The sequence below is a fragment of the Sus scrofa genome, chromosome 2, assembly GCF_054392235.1.
Source record: "Sus scrofa isolate SSC_HxYL_T2T_F1_AM1 chromosome 2, Sscrofa_HxYL_maternal_Yorkshire_Landrace_v2.0, whole genome shotgun sequence".
Classification (NCBI taxonomy): Eukaryota; Metazoa; Chordata; class Mammalia; order Artiodactyla; family Suidae; genus Sus; species Sus scrofa.
The window spans coordinates 32,386,757-32,408,779 of NC_139384.1; the positions used below are offsets into that span (position 1 = coordinate 32,386,757).

A 22,023-nucleotide genomic window follows, 5' to 3' on the forward strand; every position below is an offset into this window, starting at 1 on the left:
ACTTCTTATCTCAATGAATTTGCCCATTTAGTTACTTCACATAAGTGGAATCATGTAGTATTTGTTCCTTGTTAGCATTTGCATAATGTTTCTCATTTAGCATAGTGTTTTTCAAAGTTCATCCAATCTTTTATCATATATCATAACTTTATTCCTGTTATGGCTGAAAAATATTCACTTGTATGTGTATAGCACATTTTGTTTGTTCATACATCTGTTGATAAACATTTGTCTTGTTTCCATCTTTTTGCCTGTTGTGGAATGCTGTAATGAACATTGGAGTGCAAATATCTGTTAGAGTCCCTGCTTTCAGTCCCTTTAAGTATATGCCCAGGAGTGGAATTGCCAGATCATATGGAAATTCTGTGTTTAACTTTTGAGGAACTGCCAAAGTGTTTTCCACAGTGGCTTAACCATTTTGCATTCCCATAAACAGTGCACAGAGGTTCCACTTTCTCCACATCTGCAGTAGCTTTTGTTATGTATTTATTTTTACTTTATATTGGCGTATAGTTGATTTACAATGTTGTGTTAGCTTCAGGTATACAGCAGAGTGATTCCATTTTACATATACATATATCTATTTTTCAGATTCTTTTCCCATATAAGTTATTATAAAATAATGAGTAGAGTTTCCTTGCTATATAGTAGGTCCTTGTTGAATAACTATGTTATATATAGTAGGATGTGTATGTTAATCCCAAACTCCTAATTTATGCCCCACCCCCACCCCCGGCCACCTTTCCCCTTTGGTAACCATAAGTTTGTTTTGTCTTGTCTTTTATTTATTGATTGATTGATTGATTGATTGTCTTTTCTAGGGCTGCACCTGAGGCATGTGGAGGTTCCCAGGCTAGGGGTCTAATCGGACCTGTACCTCCCGGTCTATGCCACAGCCATAGCAACACCAGATCCGAGCTGCGTTTGCAACCTACACCACAGCTCACGGCAATGCCGGATCCTTAACCCACTGAGCAAGGCCAGGGATTGAACCCGAAACCTCATGGTTCCTAGTCCAATTCATTAACCACTGAGCCACGCCGGGAACTCCACCATAAGTTTGTTTTCTAACTCTGTTATTATGTTTCTGTTTTGTAAATAAGTTCATTTATGCCGTTTTTAGATTCAACATATAAGTGTTATCATATGGTATTCATCTTTGTCTGATTCATCTTACTTTACTTAGGATGATTTACTGCAAATGGCACTATTTCATTCTTTTTGTGGCTTATATTCCGTTGTGTGTGTGTAATATTCTGATGTGTGACATATGTATATATATGTCATTATAATGATTTTGAAGTAATATCTCTCTCTAGTTTTTATTTGCATTTCCCAAATGATTTGTGATGTTAACATATTTTATAGTCTAAATAGGCTGAGAATTTTCTAGATCATCTGGTGCTGATTTCTTTTTGCTTAACGTAACAGTTCTTTCCTCATTTTATCTCCTTTCACGTTTTGCTATAAGCAGCAAGGAGAAACCAATACATGCCTTCTACAGTTTGCCTGGAAATCTCAGCTAAACATCTAGGGTCCTCCTTTATAAGTTCTACTTTTCGCTGAGCAGTAGAACACATTTTAGTTTTGCTACTTTGGAACAAAGATTGCCTTCTTTTTAGTGTTCAGTAACATATCTCTCATTCCCTTCTTGAGGCTTCACCAGAAGCTCCTTTAAGGTTCATGCTTCTACAACTTTCTGTTCCTGACAAGCAAATGTATCTGCTTAAAATGATAAAAGTTTTCTCTGCCATCCTGTTCACTTCCTTCTGAGCATTCACCAGAATCTCCTCTTGACATCTTTCTGCCATCAGTCTTTTTTTTTTTTTGTCTTTTTAGGGCCTCGACCAAGGCCTATGGAAGTTCCCAGGCTAGGGGTTGAATTGGAGCTACAGCTGCCGGCCTATACCACAGCCACAGCAATGTGGCATTTGAGCCACGTCTGCAACCTACAGCAAAGCTCAGGGCAACACGGGATCCTTAACCCACTCAGCAAGGCCGGGGATCCAACCAGTGTCCTCATGAATACTAGTCATGTTTATTACTGCCGAGCCACCATGGGAACTACTATTTCTGCCATCAGTCTTTTAAAGGCAATATACTAATAATCTCTTCGGTCTTTTAAAAAAAAAATGAGTTATTTGTTACAGCAACACCCCACTTCTTGGTATCAAAATCTGTTATTAATTTCCTTGGAATTCATAACAAATTATCACAGATTCAGTGGCTTAAAACAACAAAAGTTTACTATTTCAGTTTTATGGGCAAGAAGTGTAAAATTATGGTGTCAGGAGGTCATGTTTCTTCCAACAGCTCTAGGGGAGAATCCTTCCCTGCCTCCTCTAGCTTCTATTGGCTCCTGTCATTCCTTGGCCTGTGATGGTATAACTCCAATCTCTGCCTCCATTTTCACTTTGTCTTTTACTCCTTATCTCTGTGTGTCCTCTTCTGTCTCCTGTGAGGACATTCTCATTGGATTTAGAGCCCACCCTAATCTAGTATGATCTTATTTTGATCCTGATCTTAGTTATACCTGCATAAACCCTGTATTCCAGTAAGGTCACATTCTGAGTTTCCAGGCGGACATGAATTTGGGGGAAAGGGAGTACACTACTCACCCTACTCTAGTCTCTTTTTTAGATAATTATATTATAAATGTGTTATATAAACTATTTATAATTTTTAAAACTTAAAATATTTTGCATGATATTTAATTGTGAGGTTATTTTACCATTCAATAATACTGTTAATGTTCATTAACAGAGAGTGCTGAATAGGGAAATCACTTCTCTTTTCAGACTTACTATGTATTTATTAGATATAGGGGGCTATTTAATGTGTCTTCGCTTTTTAATGAGGCTATTGTACACATGTGTACACATACACATGAATAATAGCAGTAAATTTCTGTTAACTTGAAAAAGTTTTTTACTCAATATTTATTTACACCTATATAATAAGATCCTAAATCACCTCTTTATTAGAATAATGGTGGTCTCAAATTGATTGGAAAGAGTATGTGATTAGATTCCCTTGAGGTTTTGGGAGGTGTTTTTAGATTAACTCCAAAAGGCGCGGTTATTAAGATCAAGCACAGTGCCTATAAATGAGTGAGAGAGTAACAGCAGACTGCTGTTACAGGAGAAGAAAGATCCTCACTTTAAATGGTTCTGAGAGAAAAGGGGAAAAAATGGTAGGATCATAAAGAGAGGAGATTGAATAAGACAGAAGTTGAGGTTGCAAGAGAAACATGTTAGAAAAGAAGATAGTTTGGCAAAAATGAGTAAGTTTCAGAGAAGTGAAATATACAGAAGCATAGGCAAGAAATAGAATGGGGACGACTTCAAGGAGAACAAAAGAAATAATGATAAGAAATACTGCTGTATATAGCTTAATGTTAAGGGGTGGGAGATTAACGTATCAGAGTTAATTTCAACTTCAGTCAAATTAATGATTATTAGAGAGTCACTGTAGTCTTGATATACACTCAATTCAAGCTTCTTATGTCATTTTCTTAGAAAGTGGTAGGAACCATTTTACATTTTCATTAATTTTTAAATAAACATTTATATGTTATTTATGATATATTGATATGTGGTATTATGTATTAATACTACATAACCTCTAATTATATTTATTTCAAGGTGAATATTCATATATTATCTCTTAATGGCAAAAATGTGTTTTTTGATGTAGACATTGAAATGTTGTATGTAAATACATATAAAACAAAGTGTTTAATGTTTCAAATAAAATTGGCAATACATCATTTTTTTCCTTAGTCATAAGAACTGACATGGAGTTATTATCATTGAATATGAAGCAGGTTTTGACATCTAGGAGAATATCAAACATAATATATTTTGCCTTTGACATATTATGACTGGTCACGGGATTTTTCTACAATATCATATGCATTGTTCATATTTAGTGACTATCTGTCTAATCAGTCTTAACACACTAGCATTACAGACTACTTGTCTACTGCCTTTTTATTCTTAAAATTAACTTCAGGTAGTCATTCATGCTGACATGTAGAAATGAATGTTATGTTCTCTCTTCCAGATTGTTTAGAAAAATTGGATATAGCAGAACTGTATATGGTTGGCTTATCAACTCCGTTGAGACCTTGACCACAGTTTTCTCTAGGTTGATTGATGTATTATGACACCACTTACTTTGTTCTTCTACTTAAAATTTCTGGTAGATAAAGGACTTTAGTATTCTGCTTTTTTAATCATGTTATCCAAAGTGTTATTGAATATCTGAGTTCAGAATCCCATTGATCCGCTAAGAAAAATATTACTAACGAAGAGACATTTAGTCATATACCAATTCAACTAAATATGGCTGAAAGAAGCCTTTGCCTAATATAATTTTGATTTCCTACTTTAGGAATCCTGAAACCATGGATCACCTATATATGCTTTGAGACATGCTTTAGATTTTTTTTTTCTGGAAGCCCTGCAGCTACCCTAAAATTGAATGTATTGTTGCACAGACCTATGGTAAGTGGGTTTTTTCCTTCCTTTTTCTTCTGTCGGTTTCATGTTTGAGTTAAGTCTTATGAATGTTGTAATGCTGCTCCCTGCTGGACGTAGGATAATTTTTGAAAGTTGGCACTTAATAGATGGGCAAATAACTACTCAGCTGCACCTGCGAGGGAGGGGAATCCTTGACTACATTCAGCAAAAAACAACAGTATACAGCAAAAGCAACTGTGTTTTCATTTGGGTGATACCATTGCCATGATGTTGATATCTGGAGCCTGTTGAAAGTGCTGATAGTCTTATTTCTAAATTTTGTTGTTTGTTTCCTGTTTAGTGGTGTCTAAAAGTTAAATATAACAAACATACATAAGGGTAAGTGTAGGTGATGGAATTTTTAGGATTTCCTTGATTATATTGCACGTGGGTATGCTAGGAATTTGTCAGTTTGTTGTTATTATTATTATTATTATTATTATCATCATCATCATCATCTCTTTTGTAATACTAAAATTCCCTGTAGGTTTTTTTTTCCCCCCGAGGGAAATATTTAAAACAGCTCCAGTATAATTTAATTTATACTCTGTTAGGGGAGAGATGGATTGGAAATTTGGGATTGGCATATACACACAATCATATATGAAATGGATGGTTAGTGGGGACCTGCCATAAAGCACAGGGAACTCTACTCAATATTCTGTGATAACCTATGTGGGAAAAGAATTGGAGAAAAGAAATGGATAAGTGCATATGTGTAACTAAATCACTTTGCTCTTTAGCAGAAATTAAAACATGGTAAATCAACTTTACTTCAATAAAATTTTGAAAAATGGAAAAAAAGCCCTACATAACATTCTATACAATGGACTTTAAATGTAACTTGTTTTATATATCCATTGTGTAATCTAACTATTATGTTTACTAGTACATACAGTGAACCATTCTTATACAGAGTGACATTGGATTGGATCTCAAATATTATATCTGTGTCTGTCCTATCATGTATCCTCATACTGAATGCAAACAGGGTGCTCCTAAAATTGTTTTAAAAGCAGTTTTAACAGTTGTGAGACTTAAAAGTATTTTTCTTCCTATTTTTGAGCTAGGATGTTATGTATGTATTTTTTGGAGTGCAGCCTATGTAAAATTACAGTCTTGATATAGTGTAGATTTTTTTGAAAGTAAGCATACATTTTCTAGAAAAGATGATAAAATGTTAGGTACAACATTGAGCTAAGCAAAGATTTAACAGGATAACCTGTCTTATACTCCTTAATGGCCTACATTTTTTTGTGGGCATTGGGAAAGCCTGTGACTTCTGATCTTAATTAGGATTGTGGAGAATTAGATATATTATCTTATTTCTTTATTATTAAAATGTTGCAATAAAAATTAGAAATGTAGGCGAAGAAAATATACTTTGTTAGAAAAAAAGAGGAGCCCTTTTTTCCTTCTTTATAAGAATATATTATTTCAGAAAGTATGTAATTTTTTTTCTTTTTAGGGCCATACCTGTGGCATATGGAGTTCCCAGGCTAGGGATCGAATTGGAGCTGTAGCTGCCAGCCCACGTTACAGCCACATCAATGCCAGATCCAAGCCACATCTGTGACCTACACTGCAGCTTCTGGCAACACCAGATTCTTAACCCACTGAGCGAGGCCCGTGACCACACCCACATCCTTACAGATACTTGTTGGGTTTGTAACCCACTGAGCCACAATGGGAACTCCTGAAAGTATATAGTTTTAAACTTTTTTATTATAAAATATTATACCATATGGAAACGTAAATGTGTAGTAAAATGAATAAGTATAAAGCAAGCATTCAATAACCATAGATCATCACTGACATCCTAGAAACCTTTGATATTATCTTCCTTTTCTTTAGAAGTAACTAATGTCCTGATTTTTATTATAATTATTTATGTAATTCTCTGTATAATTTCATCACTTTTCTATGTATTCCTCAGCAATATGTTCACTTTTTGCCTCTTTTTAATCTTTATGGAATCATATATATTCTTTTTCTGGTAAAAACTTTTATGTTTTTGTTGGAAATGTTGTTATATTTAGGGGGAGGTGTATGAAGAAATAGAGATTTCAAGGTAAAATCAGAGAGGGCTGGCTTCACTATCCCGAAGAGCTTAGGGACAAGAGGACTTGTAAAGAATTTAGATGTAGCAGCCATCAGGGTGTGATCGAGATGCCTAGGGAGAAGCTTGTGGCCTTTCAGGGACAAATGGGAGGCATGAAAGGTGGCTAGGAAGGGCAGTATTCTTCAGGAAAGTGTATAGGCTGGGCATGGAAAATATTATACTGATGGGGGCCCATCACAATGCTATCAGAAAACAGTGGGGGAAATCAGGTGAGTTACCTAGTCTGTACTCCCCGCAGGTCCCCAAACCTGATGCTGTTACAGTCCTCACAGTGTATCTCTTGGAATGAGTGTAGGGGCAGAAGCTCAGAGTCCCATCTCAGTAAGGATAGAGGCAACCCTGCTGCTGCCACTCTCCCTGCTCAGCCCCCTCTGCTGCTTGGCAAAGGGTGGAGGAAATTCCCGACAACATATGGTCCCGGCCCTGCAGCAGCATCATGAAGTTTCAACTAGATGGCCTCCCTGAGTACTTTCTCTGGGCCAAGTACTCGAAAGTCAAAACTAAAGGAGTAGATCCTATGGAATGTGGCTTTGATGTTAGGCCAAAGAGGTCTCAAGAGTTTTACTTGTTTATATACAAACTAATGAGGGTGATGTCCTGGCTGTGCTTTGGGTTCTCCAAGGCCAGACAGTATGACCATACCTCTTTCTGCCGGGGCCCCAGCTCTGCCTGAACTCTAGCATCATCAACATGTATCCTCTTCTAATAACTAGAAATCCTCATCGTCTATAGAGATCCCATCCTTCTCTATCACCATTGTGAACCACAGAGTCTCCATCTTTGTCTAGTAGTTCCTGGCAGGTGGCAGCTGTGATCAAAGACACAGAAAAGTAACTTGGGTGGTGGAGCTGAGGTCCAGATACCTACAGCCAATCTTGGAGCTCATATTGAATACTGACCTAAGCCTGGAGAATGTGACCACTTTTGTACTTCCCTTTGGGTTGGTTCTAGACTTGTTAGAGTGTGGCACTGGCATGACTGTATCCCTAGGTGGCATGGGATACAGGTGGGCCTACTGGTGAGTACCTTTATCTGGAATCATATGTATTTGTTCTTCCTTATTCAGCATTATGTTTTGAAGATCATCTATATAGTTGCATATGGTTTTATTTTATTCATTTTTGTTATGTGTAATTCCTTTGGAATGAATATGACAGAATTCATCCATTATATTGTTTGTGGATGTTTGTGTTCTTAGTGTTTGGCAATTATAAACAACATTGGCATAAACATTCTTTTGCAAATCATATGATGGGATTTTTTGTGTTATGTGGAAAAAGTCATATTTTCAGGTTCAAGATAATTGATTATAGTGCTGTTTTAAATTATTTTAAGGGTACATGAGAAATTTGTGTATCCTGAGGATATCACATATTAAATATTGGCAAAGTTTCTGAAGTGATGATAATTTATTTTACTCTATGTCTTAAATATATGGTAGAGTGGCGTGCTAGTTTAAAAATATTATATATAAAGATGTATAGATATATAGAAATATAGATAGAAGACCTAATATTGTAACTCTTTGTTTTACTTTATTAGGAAATTGATTCTAGTTATCATCATGTCATGTTTTCCATAACTTTTTGACTTTCCTGATGAAGAAACTAAGGAGGGCTAGAGAGATTGAGTCACTTGGACAAGCTTATTTAGCATGTTAGAGCTAGAAACCAAACCAACCTGTCTACTTAGCAGTCACAGTTTAAAGAAAACAAAGCAAGAAGTAAAATCAGGATATAGTCTTGAGTGTGTCAGCCATTTAAGTGGAAACTTTGCATGACTAGCTTTCAGAAATTATCAGATATTCTTTTTTTTTTTTTTTTTTTTTTTTCCATTTTAGGGCCACACCTGTGGCAAATGGAGGTTCCCAGGCTAGGGGTCAAATTGGAGCTGCATCTGCTGGCCTATACCTCAGCCACAGCAACACCAGATCTGAGCCGCATCTGCGACCTACACCACAGCTCACAACGTCAGATACTTAACCCACTGAGTGAGGCAAGAGATCGAATCTGCGTCTTCCTGGATACTAGTTAGATTCATTTCTCCTGAGCCACGATGGGAACTCCTCAGATAATCTTTTAACTCGTAACCAAGAACTGGCATTGCACAGGGAATTTTATGTTTTAAAGCCCCTCAAAATGTTAATGTGCTTTATCAGATTCATCATCCAAAAGGCAGCTGTGGTTTATTCTAACTTTGAATGAGAATTTTATTTAGAGTAATTCCTCATTCCTTGTTATTATTAACAAATGATGTACCATTCCTCATCTGTTAATTTTATGGATAATTGAATATTATCCTTTTGTGTGCCAAAATTTGTGTCATATGAATATTTTTCTGAAGTATTTCTCAAGTGTAAAATGTACCCTTCTGTTTTCTTAAACAGAACAAATTGAGTATTATGTAAGGTATTTTTATTTTTTGCAAGCTCAGAGTTATTGTGAAAATTAGTCATTTCACAGATTTTATGTGATTTCCTGAGAGACCATTATGCAGTGTAGGACTGTTCCCCTAAATTGTCTTAGACTGATAAACTTTTATGTCCTGGGCACTACTTATGATGTGACTTTTTGTTTTGTTTTGCCTTTGTTAAGTAATTTTTGTCTTCTGCTCTCTGCGTGGTATTGACTCTTAATGTTAAAACCTGCGTTTACCTAACATATACATTGCTTAGGTGAGAGCTTTAATATGGTTCTTCCCCATCTACTGATTAAAGGTGTAGAGTGTGTGGCAACTTTTTGAAGTTTACTTTGGGGTCTGCAACTAGGCTAGCTGCATTGTTCCAGGGGCCTGAGATTATCTCACAACTGATTTCTGACCTATTGAAATGCAACATAGATTTGCATATACTCATGTATCCTTATTTGGGGAATAAAGATTATCATGTACACATTTTGTTACAAAACAGTAATGTTAAAACTGGATTTACTTATACACTCCTTAAAGAAGCCCAGTGAATTTAAGTGGTTGTTTTCTAGTAATAAAATATTTGATAGGATAGGCTTTGAAATAAAAGCAATGTATTAAATGACACTGGCTCTTAAAAATGGCAACCATAAAGATCAAACCACCTTTGAAGTGATAGGTTTTTGAAGGCAAATGTAGGAGTAACATAAATTTGGTTTCCTGAAAGCATTTAAGTGCTTCAGGAAAGCATTCATTTGAAAGTGAGATGCAGGAGTTCCCTGGTGGCTCAGTAGGTTAAGGATCCAGCATTGTCACAGCTGTGGCATGGGTGTGATCCCTGGCCTGAAAACTCCACATGCCACGTGTGTGGCCAAAAAAAAAAAAAAAAGTATATGTATAAAAGTGAGGTGCATTTGACTGCTTACCCAACTATAAACTATTAAATGAGGATTTAAAGGAAGGAAAATGGGATTGGGGGGGGTGTATTTTTTTTTTAAACAAAAGGAGATACTGTTGCTATCCCAGCATATTAGGGATCAATATGATGATTCCTATGTCAGTGAGATTTTTCTCAATGTGAAAATTCATTTATTTTTAAACTTAACTAAGCAAATTTTACGTATGCATTTGGAGGAAAATAAACAAAGAGCTTCATATATTTTTTCCCCGAGAACATCTTTTGAGAATTGCCTAATGAATAAAATGTCTAAGGGGCCCGAAGAGGGAAATGGCTTTTTTGGGGATACATCTGTGATGTAAATGTGGTAGAAGCAAAATGATACAGCCCCCATAGAAGACAAATTAGCAATTTCTAGAAAAGGACCAATGCATTTACACTTTTGTCTCAGAACCAGTTCTGGGAATTTATTTCAGATATAATTGTGTGCTTATAAAATAATGCATGCATAAGAGGGTTTTGTTTTGTTTTGTTTTTTGTTTTTTAGCTTCTTTTGTAGTAGCAAAGATTGCAAACATCCCAAATGTCTTTCAGTAGGGTACTGGTTAAATGAACTCTGGAATGAAATACAGTGAAATATTCTACAGCTGTAAAAATAGAATGTTCTTTATGTGAATATTTGTAAAGTTTTCAAGCATATATTGTTATTCAGAAAGAGCAAAGTTCAAACAGAATGGGTTGTAAACTTTTTGTATCAAAGGGGTAGGGGAATGAAATACATATTCATATTTGGTTACATTTGGAAAGAAAATCTGGATGGGTATACTAAGTCTGAATCTAACTCATAGGTGAATGGGTAAGGAAATCCGATTAGATAGGACTTTTACTGTCCATCGTAGATTAAAAAATTTTTTTGAATATGTGAATGTGTTACTCATTAAAAATAGTTTCATTAGTCAACTTAGAAGGAAAGGAATACACTTTCTATATTTACCACAAAATTAGCTGGTTTTACTCTTTTATCTCCAGAGCCAGGGAGATATTAAGCACTGAATAAATATTTATTATGCAAATGAAAAGTGAACCACATACTCTTTAGATGATTTATTTTAGCTTATTTCTTAAAGTATCTTTTCAATAGGAGAAAAACAATATTGTAAGTCATATGTTGATTCAAGTATAGAAATAAGGGGAAATATTTAAGTGGGAGATTATAAGATATATAATTTAGTTTATTGTCATGTTATCATGAAGTTTTGTTACCAAACACAACTCTGTGTACCCAGCACAACGTGAGGCCAGACAACACCAAAACATTGTTTGGAGCAGAGAAAGGTTCATTGCAGGGCCATGCAAGGAGACTAGTGGCTTGTGCCCAGAAAATCTCTTAATTAACTCCTCAAAGGGCTTCAACAAAGCATTTTTAAAGGCTAAGAGAGGGGCTTAATTAGTTGTTGCGAACTTCTTGGGGTCAGAATCCTTTGTTCTTGCATCCATCCAGGTAGGTCAGGTCTCCATATTCCTGGAAACCTCCAACAAAACAAATGTTATTCTCTGTTCTGGAACTTTTCACCTCTGTAAGAACACTCTTTTAAAGGTCAGAGCCTTGAGGATAGGCTGTCCAGCATATTTCAAGCTATAGGCAACATTCTGATATAAAAGGTGCAGAGCATGACTAAAGACAAGCAACAGAGCACAAAGGTTAAAGTATGTTTAAAATAAAAGGAGCATCTAATATGGAGTCAGATTGGTTCCCCACAATATAGTTTAATTTAATTTGTATGATATTGATATTAATGATTATATTTTAACTTCACTGAAAAGTAAAATGAATGTGTTCAAAAGATTTCCATTAAATATATAACAAGCTTTCATAATAAAATCTTATGAAATTTGAGGGCAAAGGGAAAAATGTCAAACATACATTCTTTATACTGCCTTATCTTCTATGCTTCTTTAGTTTTTCACATAGGGACAAATTTTCAGTCCTGAGACTATTTTAGAAGCTCCATTTTAATAGCAGCAGCACCAGGAGCTACTCCTGACTCAAAGGCCAGTTATCTCTGAAAATATGATCTTATAGTTTGAGGACTGGGGAAGATTAGGGCTTGCTTCTCCAATTATAAGAGTTCAGGAACTTATCTCACTATTGATTTGAAAATTATTCAAACAAGTAGTAAAAGAACCTTTGGTTTTCACCTTTAGATTATATATACATCAGTTGTTCCTAAATTTATTATGATAGGGATTTTGACTACCTTTGTATATCTGTGTATTTGTGTGCAAAATTGCCTTTTTAAGGAAAGCTAGGAGTTCCTGTTGTGGCTCAGTGGTAACAAACCCAACTAGTATTCATGAGGATGTGGGTTTGATCCCTGGCCTCACTCAGTGGGTTAAGATTGGCATTGCCATGAGTTGTGGTGTAGGTCACAGACGCAGCTTGGATCCTGCATTGCTGTGGCTGTGGTGTAGGCCAGTGGCTACAGCTCCAGTTTGACCTGAGAACTTCCATATGCTGCAGGTGTGGCCCTAAAAAAAAAAAAAAAAAAAGAGAGAGAGAGAGAGACAGACAGACAGACAGACAGACAGAGACAGAGAGAAAGCTATATATATGGAAAAGTGGGTGGTTTAGTGAATTTTTCAGAAGCCAAATACATCCATGTAACTAGCACCCAGGTAATGAAAAAGATTATCAGCATTCTAGAAGACATCACGCTCACTTCCAGCCGCTGTTTTCCTCCCTGCACAGGGATAACCACTACCCTGACTTTTAATAACATAGATTAGTTTTGCTTGTTTTTGTATCTTATATATAGAATTATAAAGTATAATGTTTTATATCTGGTTTCCTTTGCTCAACATTATGTCTTTGAGATGCATCCGTGTTGTTACATTTGGTTGTAGTCTGTTCGTTTTTATTGCTGCATTCTGTTATATGACTATCTCAGCTATTTTTTAATCTATTCTGTTAATGGGAATTTGGTTGATCTCCATATACTAAATATAAACATTCTGATACATATATCTTTATTAATATATTTACATGTTTCTTTTGAGGATATGTCTAGGAGCAAAATTACTGTATCATAAATATGTTTATTTCCAGCTTTAATCAACATGGTCAAACAGTTTTCTAAAATCATTGTACTAATTTACATTCCTATGAGGGTTCAAGTTGCTCTGTGTCTTTGCCAGTCCATTCTTTCTCCATCTTTTTCATCTTTCAAATTCTGGTAGGTGTAAAGTAGTAAATTATTATACTGTTTTAATTTCTAGTTTCCTGATCATTAATGAAATTGAGCACTTTTTCATATGCATATTGACTATTTGGTTATTCTCTTTTGTGAAGTACCTGTTCACTTCTTTTACCTACTTTTCTGTTGGGCTACCTGTCTTTTTATTTTATTTGTAGTAGTTTTTTATATATTCAGAATTTGAGTCCTTCATGTATAGGTATTGCAAATATTTCTCCCACTCTGAGGTTTGCCTTTTCAATCTATTAATAATGTTTTTGATGAACAGAAGTTTGTGACTTTAAAGTAGTCTAGTTTGTCATTTATGTTTAGTGCTTTTTATGTCATATTTAAGAAATAATTGCCTACTCCAAGGATGTTCTCTGTTCTATGTTTTTCTTTAAAAATGTTGTAATTTTACCTTTTAAATCTGCAATTTTAGACTGAATTTTCATGTTAGGCAGTTTTGCTTCTCTTTTTAGACTCAATCTATGTCTCTAGACAGAAAAAAAAAGTGAACTTTTGTTAATGACCATGATTATGTACTTTCTACAAAGTACCCTCTTAAGAAAACAGTGTGTTAATCCAAATATATTTTACCTGCAGCTTTAATGTATTCCTTTGTTTATTGGTCTTTTAGGAAAGTTTAATAGAAAATTCAGAGAAGAATTTCTGGGGTGGGAAAAATGTTATATTTTCAATATTTTTAACAATACTAGTATTCATAAAACATTTATCCATGGAATTTTGTGAAGTATTTGCAGATAAAATTCTAGTTACCTCACTTGGGTATAGTTTACTCTGTTAAAGTTTATGATATTTAATTGAGGGAAAAAATTAGGTTTAACTTTTGTCACTAAAGCAATATGAATGCTGGCTGTTAACATTTGAAAATTATTTTTATAAGCTTTTTAATTGTTTTGATTTTAAGATGGATTTCTTATGAGTATTCATTTGTGTGAAAGTTATGAACATTAATAAGGCCTTAAGTGATACTTATTCAAAAGTATTTTTGATATTTGTTCTGATTATGTGCTATTATTTATATTGCAGAGAAATATTCTTATATACACTGGTATTTTAGTTTTTATCTTGTCAATAATATCTATTAACTTCATGATTATTGTGTTACTTAATTTTACATTTATATTTCATGAGAGTAATTGTGTACTTAAAAATGTATTTTGTCTCTGATCACAGTGCTGAAATTAAAGAAAGGTGATTGTACTTGACTCTTAACTAAGCACTTAGATATTTTTCACTTGTCATCTACATTTTTTTAGTTTAAAGCATCAAATTAAATATAATTTTATCCTGGCTTTTATTTTAATTCATGCATTTAAAAACTGAAATTCAGATAAAAGATAGTTTCAAAATAAATTTAGTATATTATTTATGAGTGGAGCAACACATTAGCATTGGGTTCACAATAGATCATATCGCTTTTATTCCATCTTACAAGCTTAGCAGCACAAACAGAATAATCAACATATTATTTGGCTGTCATCTGCTGAACAGAAACCAGAGATCACAAGGAGGTTTTCCCTAGCTGTGGTGATGGCCTTTTTGTTCCAAGCCCCCATCTGGGAGGGCCATGGTGTGTTATCATATGGAACGCGGGGTTTTCTGTAATCTGCTTAGCTGCACTGCAGTTTGAATCTTCATTCCATGTTTGTGTAATTTATAATTTTAATGAGACCATGGCTCTTGTGGGCTTTGAAATATATTAAAAGCTCTTTTGTGCATATGCTTTTGTTCTTGCTTAATAGGCTCAGTGTATTTAAAACTGATGAATTTTTATTCATGAATTTGAATGTCTGGGGATTGACTTAGACTGAATATCATTGCACTCCTATATTGATGACTAGAAAGTTTTTTTATTGTTATTATTTTTGGGTGTGTCTGTGTGATGGTTATAACCAGGAAAAGAAAGAACTTAACGTAATTTTAAAATGCACAGAAAAAGTGGCATGGTAAAGTTTTATGAAGAATTGATTTAGGTTTTACCTATCTTATTTATTGATACTCATATTACATCTTTAATCTTGATATTTTAGATAAATATTTTGAAGGAATAATCATGAAAAGGCAACTTTTAAAAGAGTTACTGCCTCGCATACCATGGCTTATATTGAAATAATAATTCCAATGTGTGACAAAGATAGACTTTGTATTTTAATTATAAAATACCAGTTGTCTGTGGTCATACTAGATCAGCCGTTAATTTTCTTGAATTAAATTAGGTATATGTTTTATATTTTAACTGTTTACAGTATACTTTGTGTCTATAAAACCCTTTTTATCAATGGATTATTTTCACTCCACCTACTTTGATGAAATAATGAAAAGACTAATGAAAAGGCAGTTTTCTAATAATTTATAAAATTGACTTTTTTTATTGTTAAAATTCTGAAATATACTAAATGCTTCAAATCTCTAATATAGTTATTATTCATATTTCTAAAATTTGAGTATAAACAGTTATACAGCACCTTAGGAAAAAAATCACTACTCTTTCTACATCCAGACATATTTTTTGAAGTTGCTGTTTGTGGGACTCAATGAAGGGTAACACTCAGACCTTACTAGTCTTTTTGAAGTTGCCCCATGTATATTTTTTTCTATGTTTACTAGGCTAAAGCATTTTTGTAGCTGTAAAACATCATTCTTTTTTGGCACATGTTGATCATCAATTTCCTAGTCCCATCTTCTCCACTACCCTTAAGCTAGAAATATGAAATAGAAGCTAAAAGGATAGCATTTTGTTCTTTCTTTACTAAGCTTATCAGATTTGATACTGGAATGGTTGTTTTTCCATACTAACCCTCTGCTTTAGTATTTTTATTAGTACAGTTTCAGTTAGCTTAGGAATATATTGTTCAAGATGTAGGATCTGCTAGAGCAAGGCTATCCAACAGAAATATAATGCAAATCATATATATTTTTTAATTAACTCACTAGATCTAAAATATCATCTTTTCAACATGTGATCAACATAAAATACTTCATTCTTTTTTTTGTACTATCTTTCACAGTCCAGTATCTATTTTGTATTTACAGTAGATCTCAATTTAGAATAGGCACATTTCAGGTGTTCTATAGCTATTTGTAGTTAGTGGCTACCTTATTGAACAGTGTGGCTCTAATGTATTAGATATAAATACCATAACATAAATGTATATTTTTTGCATTCCTCAGACTTTTTTAGTAATATCCTAATAAAGGTAGTCAGAGAGTTCATGTGCTATAAAGTTGAAATTACATACCATGTTTCTTGTAGCTCTGCCACTGATAATAGTGATACACTATTATCAATAATACACAAAAATCAATTATGTTACCTGATTAATACACAAAATCAAAATTATGTTACCTGACCCTGAGTTTTTATCAGATATTGTGTAGATAGGCTTAAAGTTATTGTGATGATAAGGGGGTAATGGCTAATGTAATGGATGTGGTATATTCCTCAACAGTTGTCAGATCAAAGTCACATTTCAAGTATACTGAGGAGCTTAGTTTTACATGAAGCCCTTGGCAAATTTTGATATGTTTAAAAAAATAAAGTTGGAAACTCTCTTCACATTTTTAGAATTTTTCTCTGTAGCTATTTTGTGAATGTATACGAATCTCTCTTTTTATATATGTTTGCTTAGAGTTGGTATAGCTTTAAATTTCTTGGAAGAAAAAAGCTGAACATAAAGTATTGTTTTCTAGGTATCTCTAAGAGTTCATACATTTTAAATGCTCTATATATATGCAAGTGTAAGGAGAGTGCTTTAAAAGTATGTAGTTAAGCACTAAGTGCTTTAAAAGTATATAGGTAAAAATTATAAAACTTTGAATTATAATTTTGAATGATTCAGATATTTTAAAGTGTAAAATGATCAAGATGATTTGTATAGAATACTGCTTCTGTACCTATTTTATAAAAAATTGAGACCTTATGTGTATGGTTGTGTCTTATCTTAAGTTTGATTTAGAGAGAAAATCATATGTTCATGAAACCCCTGAATAATTCACATTTTCTAGATTGTCAGGGAAATAAGCTAATTTTTATGTAACTAACTTTTATATAGATATTGGGTGATGCCTGTTGTATACTCTTACACAGATTTTTATTGACTTCTCTTTGTGACTTATGCATTTAAAATGTTGGCACAAAATGTTAAACTATTCTTTAAACAATACCTCTAGTTTCTTGGAGATGATAAATCCATCCATTGATTTCCTAATTTTATTATGTACACAGTCAATTGTAATCCAAGATTACAGCAAACAAGATGTTAATTTCTAGCCATAATCTATGTACATTTCAATTACAGAGCATGATTGTTATAGAAGCACAGAATAAAAAGGAATAACATTTGTGCTATCCTCACAGGAGCTGTCAATAAAAGATGTAATAGGGGATTTAGGAATCTGGAAATGGCCAACTAATTTATGTGAATCTATTTTATTTCAGCTAGAAAGACCAAGCTCTTTTTCGTCTGCACTGCATATTGCAGAGCACAGGCTGTCTATAGAAAACCAGGCGGCTGCATATGGATAGTCCCTTGATATCATTCACTTGCTGTGTAATCTTATTATGCAAAGTTCTAATCTTCACCTAGAATGAATGCCTCTGGGTCAGAATATAGTCATATCAGGGTTTTTGAGGTCATGTTTTGTGATCCTTAGCTTATTCTTCTAAGTAGGGCTGGGATTTAAAGGGTATTCCCCAGACGCCAGCAGATAGACAGCAGAACCTGCTGCCTTTTTGGAAGACAAGACCAACATGAGGTCCCTGGTAGGATTAAACTTGATTTGTAGCTGTAGGATTTTTTAACAGATGTATTATTGGACAGGGAATAGGGGGCCACCAGCACAGCAAAATTGAATCACGACTGGCATTCTCAGGGAGTTTGCTGCCTGCTAAAACAGCAGCTGCATGTGGATTTGACTTCTTTCAGGTGAAGCGACTTCCAGTCATTTGGAAAGGATGGGATGAAAAGGAACCTTGGTGATAATTTTGATGTCTGCAAGATTTAGTACCAGTGTAATGGGATTATCGGTAACACCTTCACTGCAGAAAAAGCCACCTGGCGCTATAACTGGCAGCAACTGAGAACTAATCCTTTCCCATCTCTTGGATGTCATTCATGAAGCTCAAAGCGATTTCTATCCCGCTAACTGTGATTAATTTTATAAACAACAACAACCAAAAGAATCAGGTGATCAAGGCAAATAATATGCTTTTTATTAATTAAAATGTTGCCTTATTATAAGCTATATGACTCATAAATTATGTAAGATGTAAATAACATAAACTATGTGTATGACTTAAAATTTATTAAAATGTTCAAATAGAAAAATTGATTAATAATGTCTTTTATACTTTTTTGGGTTCTTTGACGTAATGTATTTGCTGTGGTAAAGATTTATATTCAAGATTAAATATTAATTTAAATACTTTAGTGTTCTTTTAGCTATAGCCATTGTCAATAAATTAATCAAAATGTCTGTAAGTGTAGAGAATTGGAGTAATTTGTTTCATCTGCTTTACCTGTTTAATGACTGCGCTTCAATTCCTGCTGACTAAATGTTTTTAGTGAATAAAATGTTTAATGATGTAAAAGGTATTGTCGCATTTTTGATAATTAAGGTAATGCTGGCTCAAATTACTTATGAATAAGGCTTTTTGTGAAAATATATGATCTTATGTAAAAGTCATAAAACAGTTAATAGTAATACTGAATGACTTTTTTTTAAATCAGAAATTCTTATTCAAAGTTTTTCTTTAGCAGATGGGGGTTGGGAGTTTAGTTACTGCTCTAGAAACATGCATTAATTAATTGAGTTTTTTTTTTTAAGCATTTTATTTCAACCAAAAACTTTATCAAGTACTTTGTTTAGAGGTGTTAATTATTTTAATATTCTACTCTTACACGGTCCATAATAAACTGAGAGAAGATGAAGTGAAATTATCCCATCAGTCACCCAAACAGTATGCAACCTAACTGCCAAGGCTAGAAAAGATAATTAGTGTTGTCAGTGTTATGATCCTAAAGTATGTACTTTTAAAATATTTATTCATAGGACTTGATTTGTATCTTTTTTTTTTTGGTTTAGTAGCTTTATATTTGAAAAAATAGATTACAAAGGCTTGATCTTTATGTTTTTAAACTTAAAAATCCTAACTAAAGTGACTAAAATATTTTTTGAAATTATAAGAATAACTGAAATATAATCATCCCTAATACGTAATATATTGATTTGCTGGTAGCCTCTGTTTACATATAGTACATTTTACTCTTTTCCCTATGAAGTCTTTATTTTAAAAAATCAGTAATAAGATATGCTTTATTTTATATAGTAGCAATTGTTGGTCAAACCTACCTGGCAAACTTGTAGCAATTGGTCAAATTTACCTAGCTGACTTGTCATTCTTAATGAATTTTGTTTCAACTGGTTCCAAGCTATTGTATTCCAAAATGTGTTTCTTCATTTGTTGTCACATTTAATACGAACGAATGAGAAAGCTTAGTAATATTTCTACTGAACTGCATTATGTTAGTTTATAAAGGACTTCTTTAGCCTCCCATTTGTGTTTTTAGTATTTGAAAAGCTGTTTATTTAAAATGCTATCACACTGAAAAGATCTATTCATGAAATAAGTGGACCAAAATGTTTTTCTCATCCTCACAATTGCTTTTATTTTAAATATGCAATGTTTGGTTATGTGTAATTTCAAATTATTTTGTCAGGTAGTATACTTTCTCAGGGTAACTTTCTCTGGTAGTTAATCATTTTATATAATTATTTCAGAAAGGTAGCTTTCCTTTCAAAACAAAATTTGTCTCAAAGCTTTTATTAAACATAGTTACTGTTTACTTTTTTGCTTTTTATTCTGCTGTTTACTGAGTGGCATTTGAGATTTTCCTTCCTTGTTCTAGGCATTATTCTTATTTGATTAGAGATGGTTATTTCCTTTGGAAAGGCCCACATAAACACATCTTAATTAAATTCATTGTAAACATATAGTCTTCTCTATGATATACATTCTTTTCAGTTAGCTATAGGTTACTTGAATTTAATACCTTATTGATAACACAAGAAAGTGGACTCATCTTTAAAAAAGGCAGCTAATAATTTATTGCATAGGTGACTGACTCATGATAGCAATGAAAGTTAAGAGAGTTATTTTTGGAGGTGAGAAAAAAGGATATAGGGTAGGAGAAATGAAGAAAATCAAAAAAATAAGTCAATTGTAACAAAAGAACAAGATAGGAATTATAGGACTTCTTGATTATTTAAGAGATGATAAACCTTTTTTTTCTTTCTTGGTAATTCATGAGCCTTAGTATCACCTTTAAGGGGCCATGCCTGAACTGTAGAATGGTCCAGCCACAGCTGGCCTGTGATAAGGATAAGTAATATTTCTTCCATTTGAATGAACATCCTTCAGCTATTACTTATACAACTTGTATACTGTTCTGAAATAGATGGATTATATTGCCATTGGGGAATTATTGGTGAATGAATGGAATGGTTTTGTATTTCACTCTTTGGAAGCTGGTATTGATTGTATTAAAAGTGTTTACTGCTTGTGCTTTATATGAGCATTTTATAAAATGATTTTGATTTTGTATATATAAAAAGTGAACTTCAGAAAATAATATTGGATTTTTTAAAAATCATTGAAATGTTAGCATTATAAAGTTTATTTGATGATAAAATTTAAAGAATTATCCCAAAGTTAACATTTAGTTCAAAAATAATGAATGGTTGAACTTTGTCAAGTTTCTGGAAATGTTGAGTATCTCAGTGGTCTCAAATGAAAGCACAAAGTGCTTGGTTGGGTTTCCTTTCTGGGAGCTTAAAGATTCTACAGCTTTGCTCCCACAGATTCTTAACCATTGCTCTCTTATAGGAGCCTTGAAATTTGGATTTTAAATTAGGTTCTTAGGTTATTTTAAATGCTGCAGTCAAATTTAAATTGGTATTAACTGCTTTAAACCTTAAAGTGATGTCAGTTATTTCCTCTGAGAATGAATAAAAATAAATAGATTTAAATAAAATGTTCATTGATTATGGGGATAAGAGCACTTTGAATTTGCAGTTCAGGAAAATAAAAAAATAAATGCACAAGCCTTACAGTAGATTTAACATTATAGATTTGCACAATTCATGAGAAGCTTTGAAGGTGATTTTGAAATGGCAGGAACTTGAATTACTTTGATGAAGAGGCTGCTGTGTGAGAGTGAATTATTTAGCTATTGAACAGAGTACACCACTCAGCATCCATGTCTTAATGAGTCTTTGTTGTTCTCTCTGTCACAATAATGTCCATTCAGAGACTTTATCATTATATGGGAAAATGTATTTTGTGTAGATATTCTTGAATTTTAGAAATCATGGAGGTCTCAGGAATGTCGTAAGTCTTTTTTTTTTTTTTTTTTTTTTGTGTGTGTGTGTTCACATGAAGGTAAATGTAACAAAACTAAGATGTTGGGATTTGTGTTCTGCTCCACAACTACTCTCCTCATATTTTCTAAATGTGTATGCTTCTTTAAATGCTAAAATACTCACTAACTGTTCTGTTTATCAAAAGAGAAGAAAGTATGATATTAATCACTTGTTTGATTGGCTGCTTATATTTTAAAATGAGTGAATTTCTAAACTGATAGTCTCAATTAACACTGACACTTAACATTTTTTCCTGTTTGTGAAACAAAATGCTTACTCTTCAAAGGAATTCCAGAATGAAACATCAGGTGGATGTTTTCTTTGTAGTTTTGGGTATTCTGAAATCATTGTAAGACTATTTAATGATTAAGTCTAAGTCAAGATCTTAGACTT

General features: G+C 33.4%; 1 protein-coding gene across 12 annotated transcripts in view; it reads left to right on the forward strand.

The window, feature by feature from the left end:
- The window catches only part of IMMP1L (inner mitochondrial membrane peptidase subunit 1), a 75,519-nt gene that overhangs the window by 14,395 nt on the left and 39,101 nt on the right, over positions 1-22,023 (forward strand). For 9 of the 12 annotated variants that reach the window (NM_001245014.1, XM_005661044.4, XM_013994453.3 and 6 more), the window contains 1 exon segment: positions 4,396-4,508. The exons of 2 other annotated variants lie outside the window; for them this stretch is intronic. Coding sequence is in view for 5 of the 10 variants with exons in the window: in XM_085009254.1 (XP_084865380.1) it covers positions 4,396-4,508 (113 nt within the window). In the remaining 5 variants the exon portion in view is untranslated. 12 annotated transcript variants of the gene reach the window in all.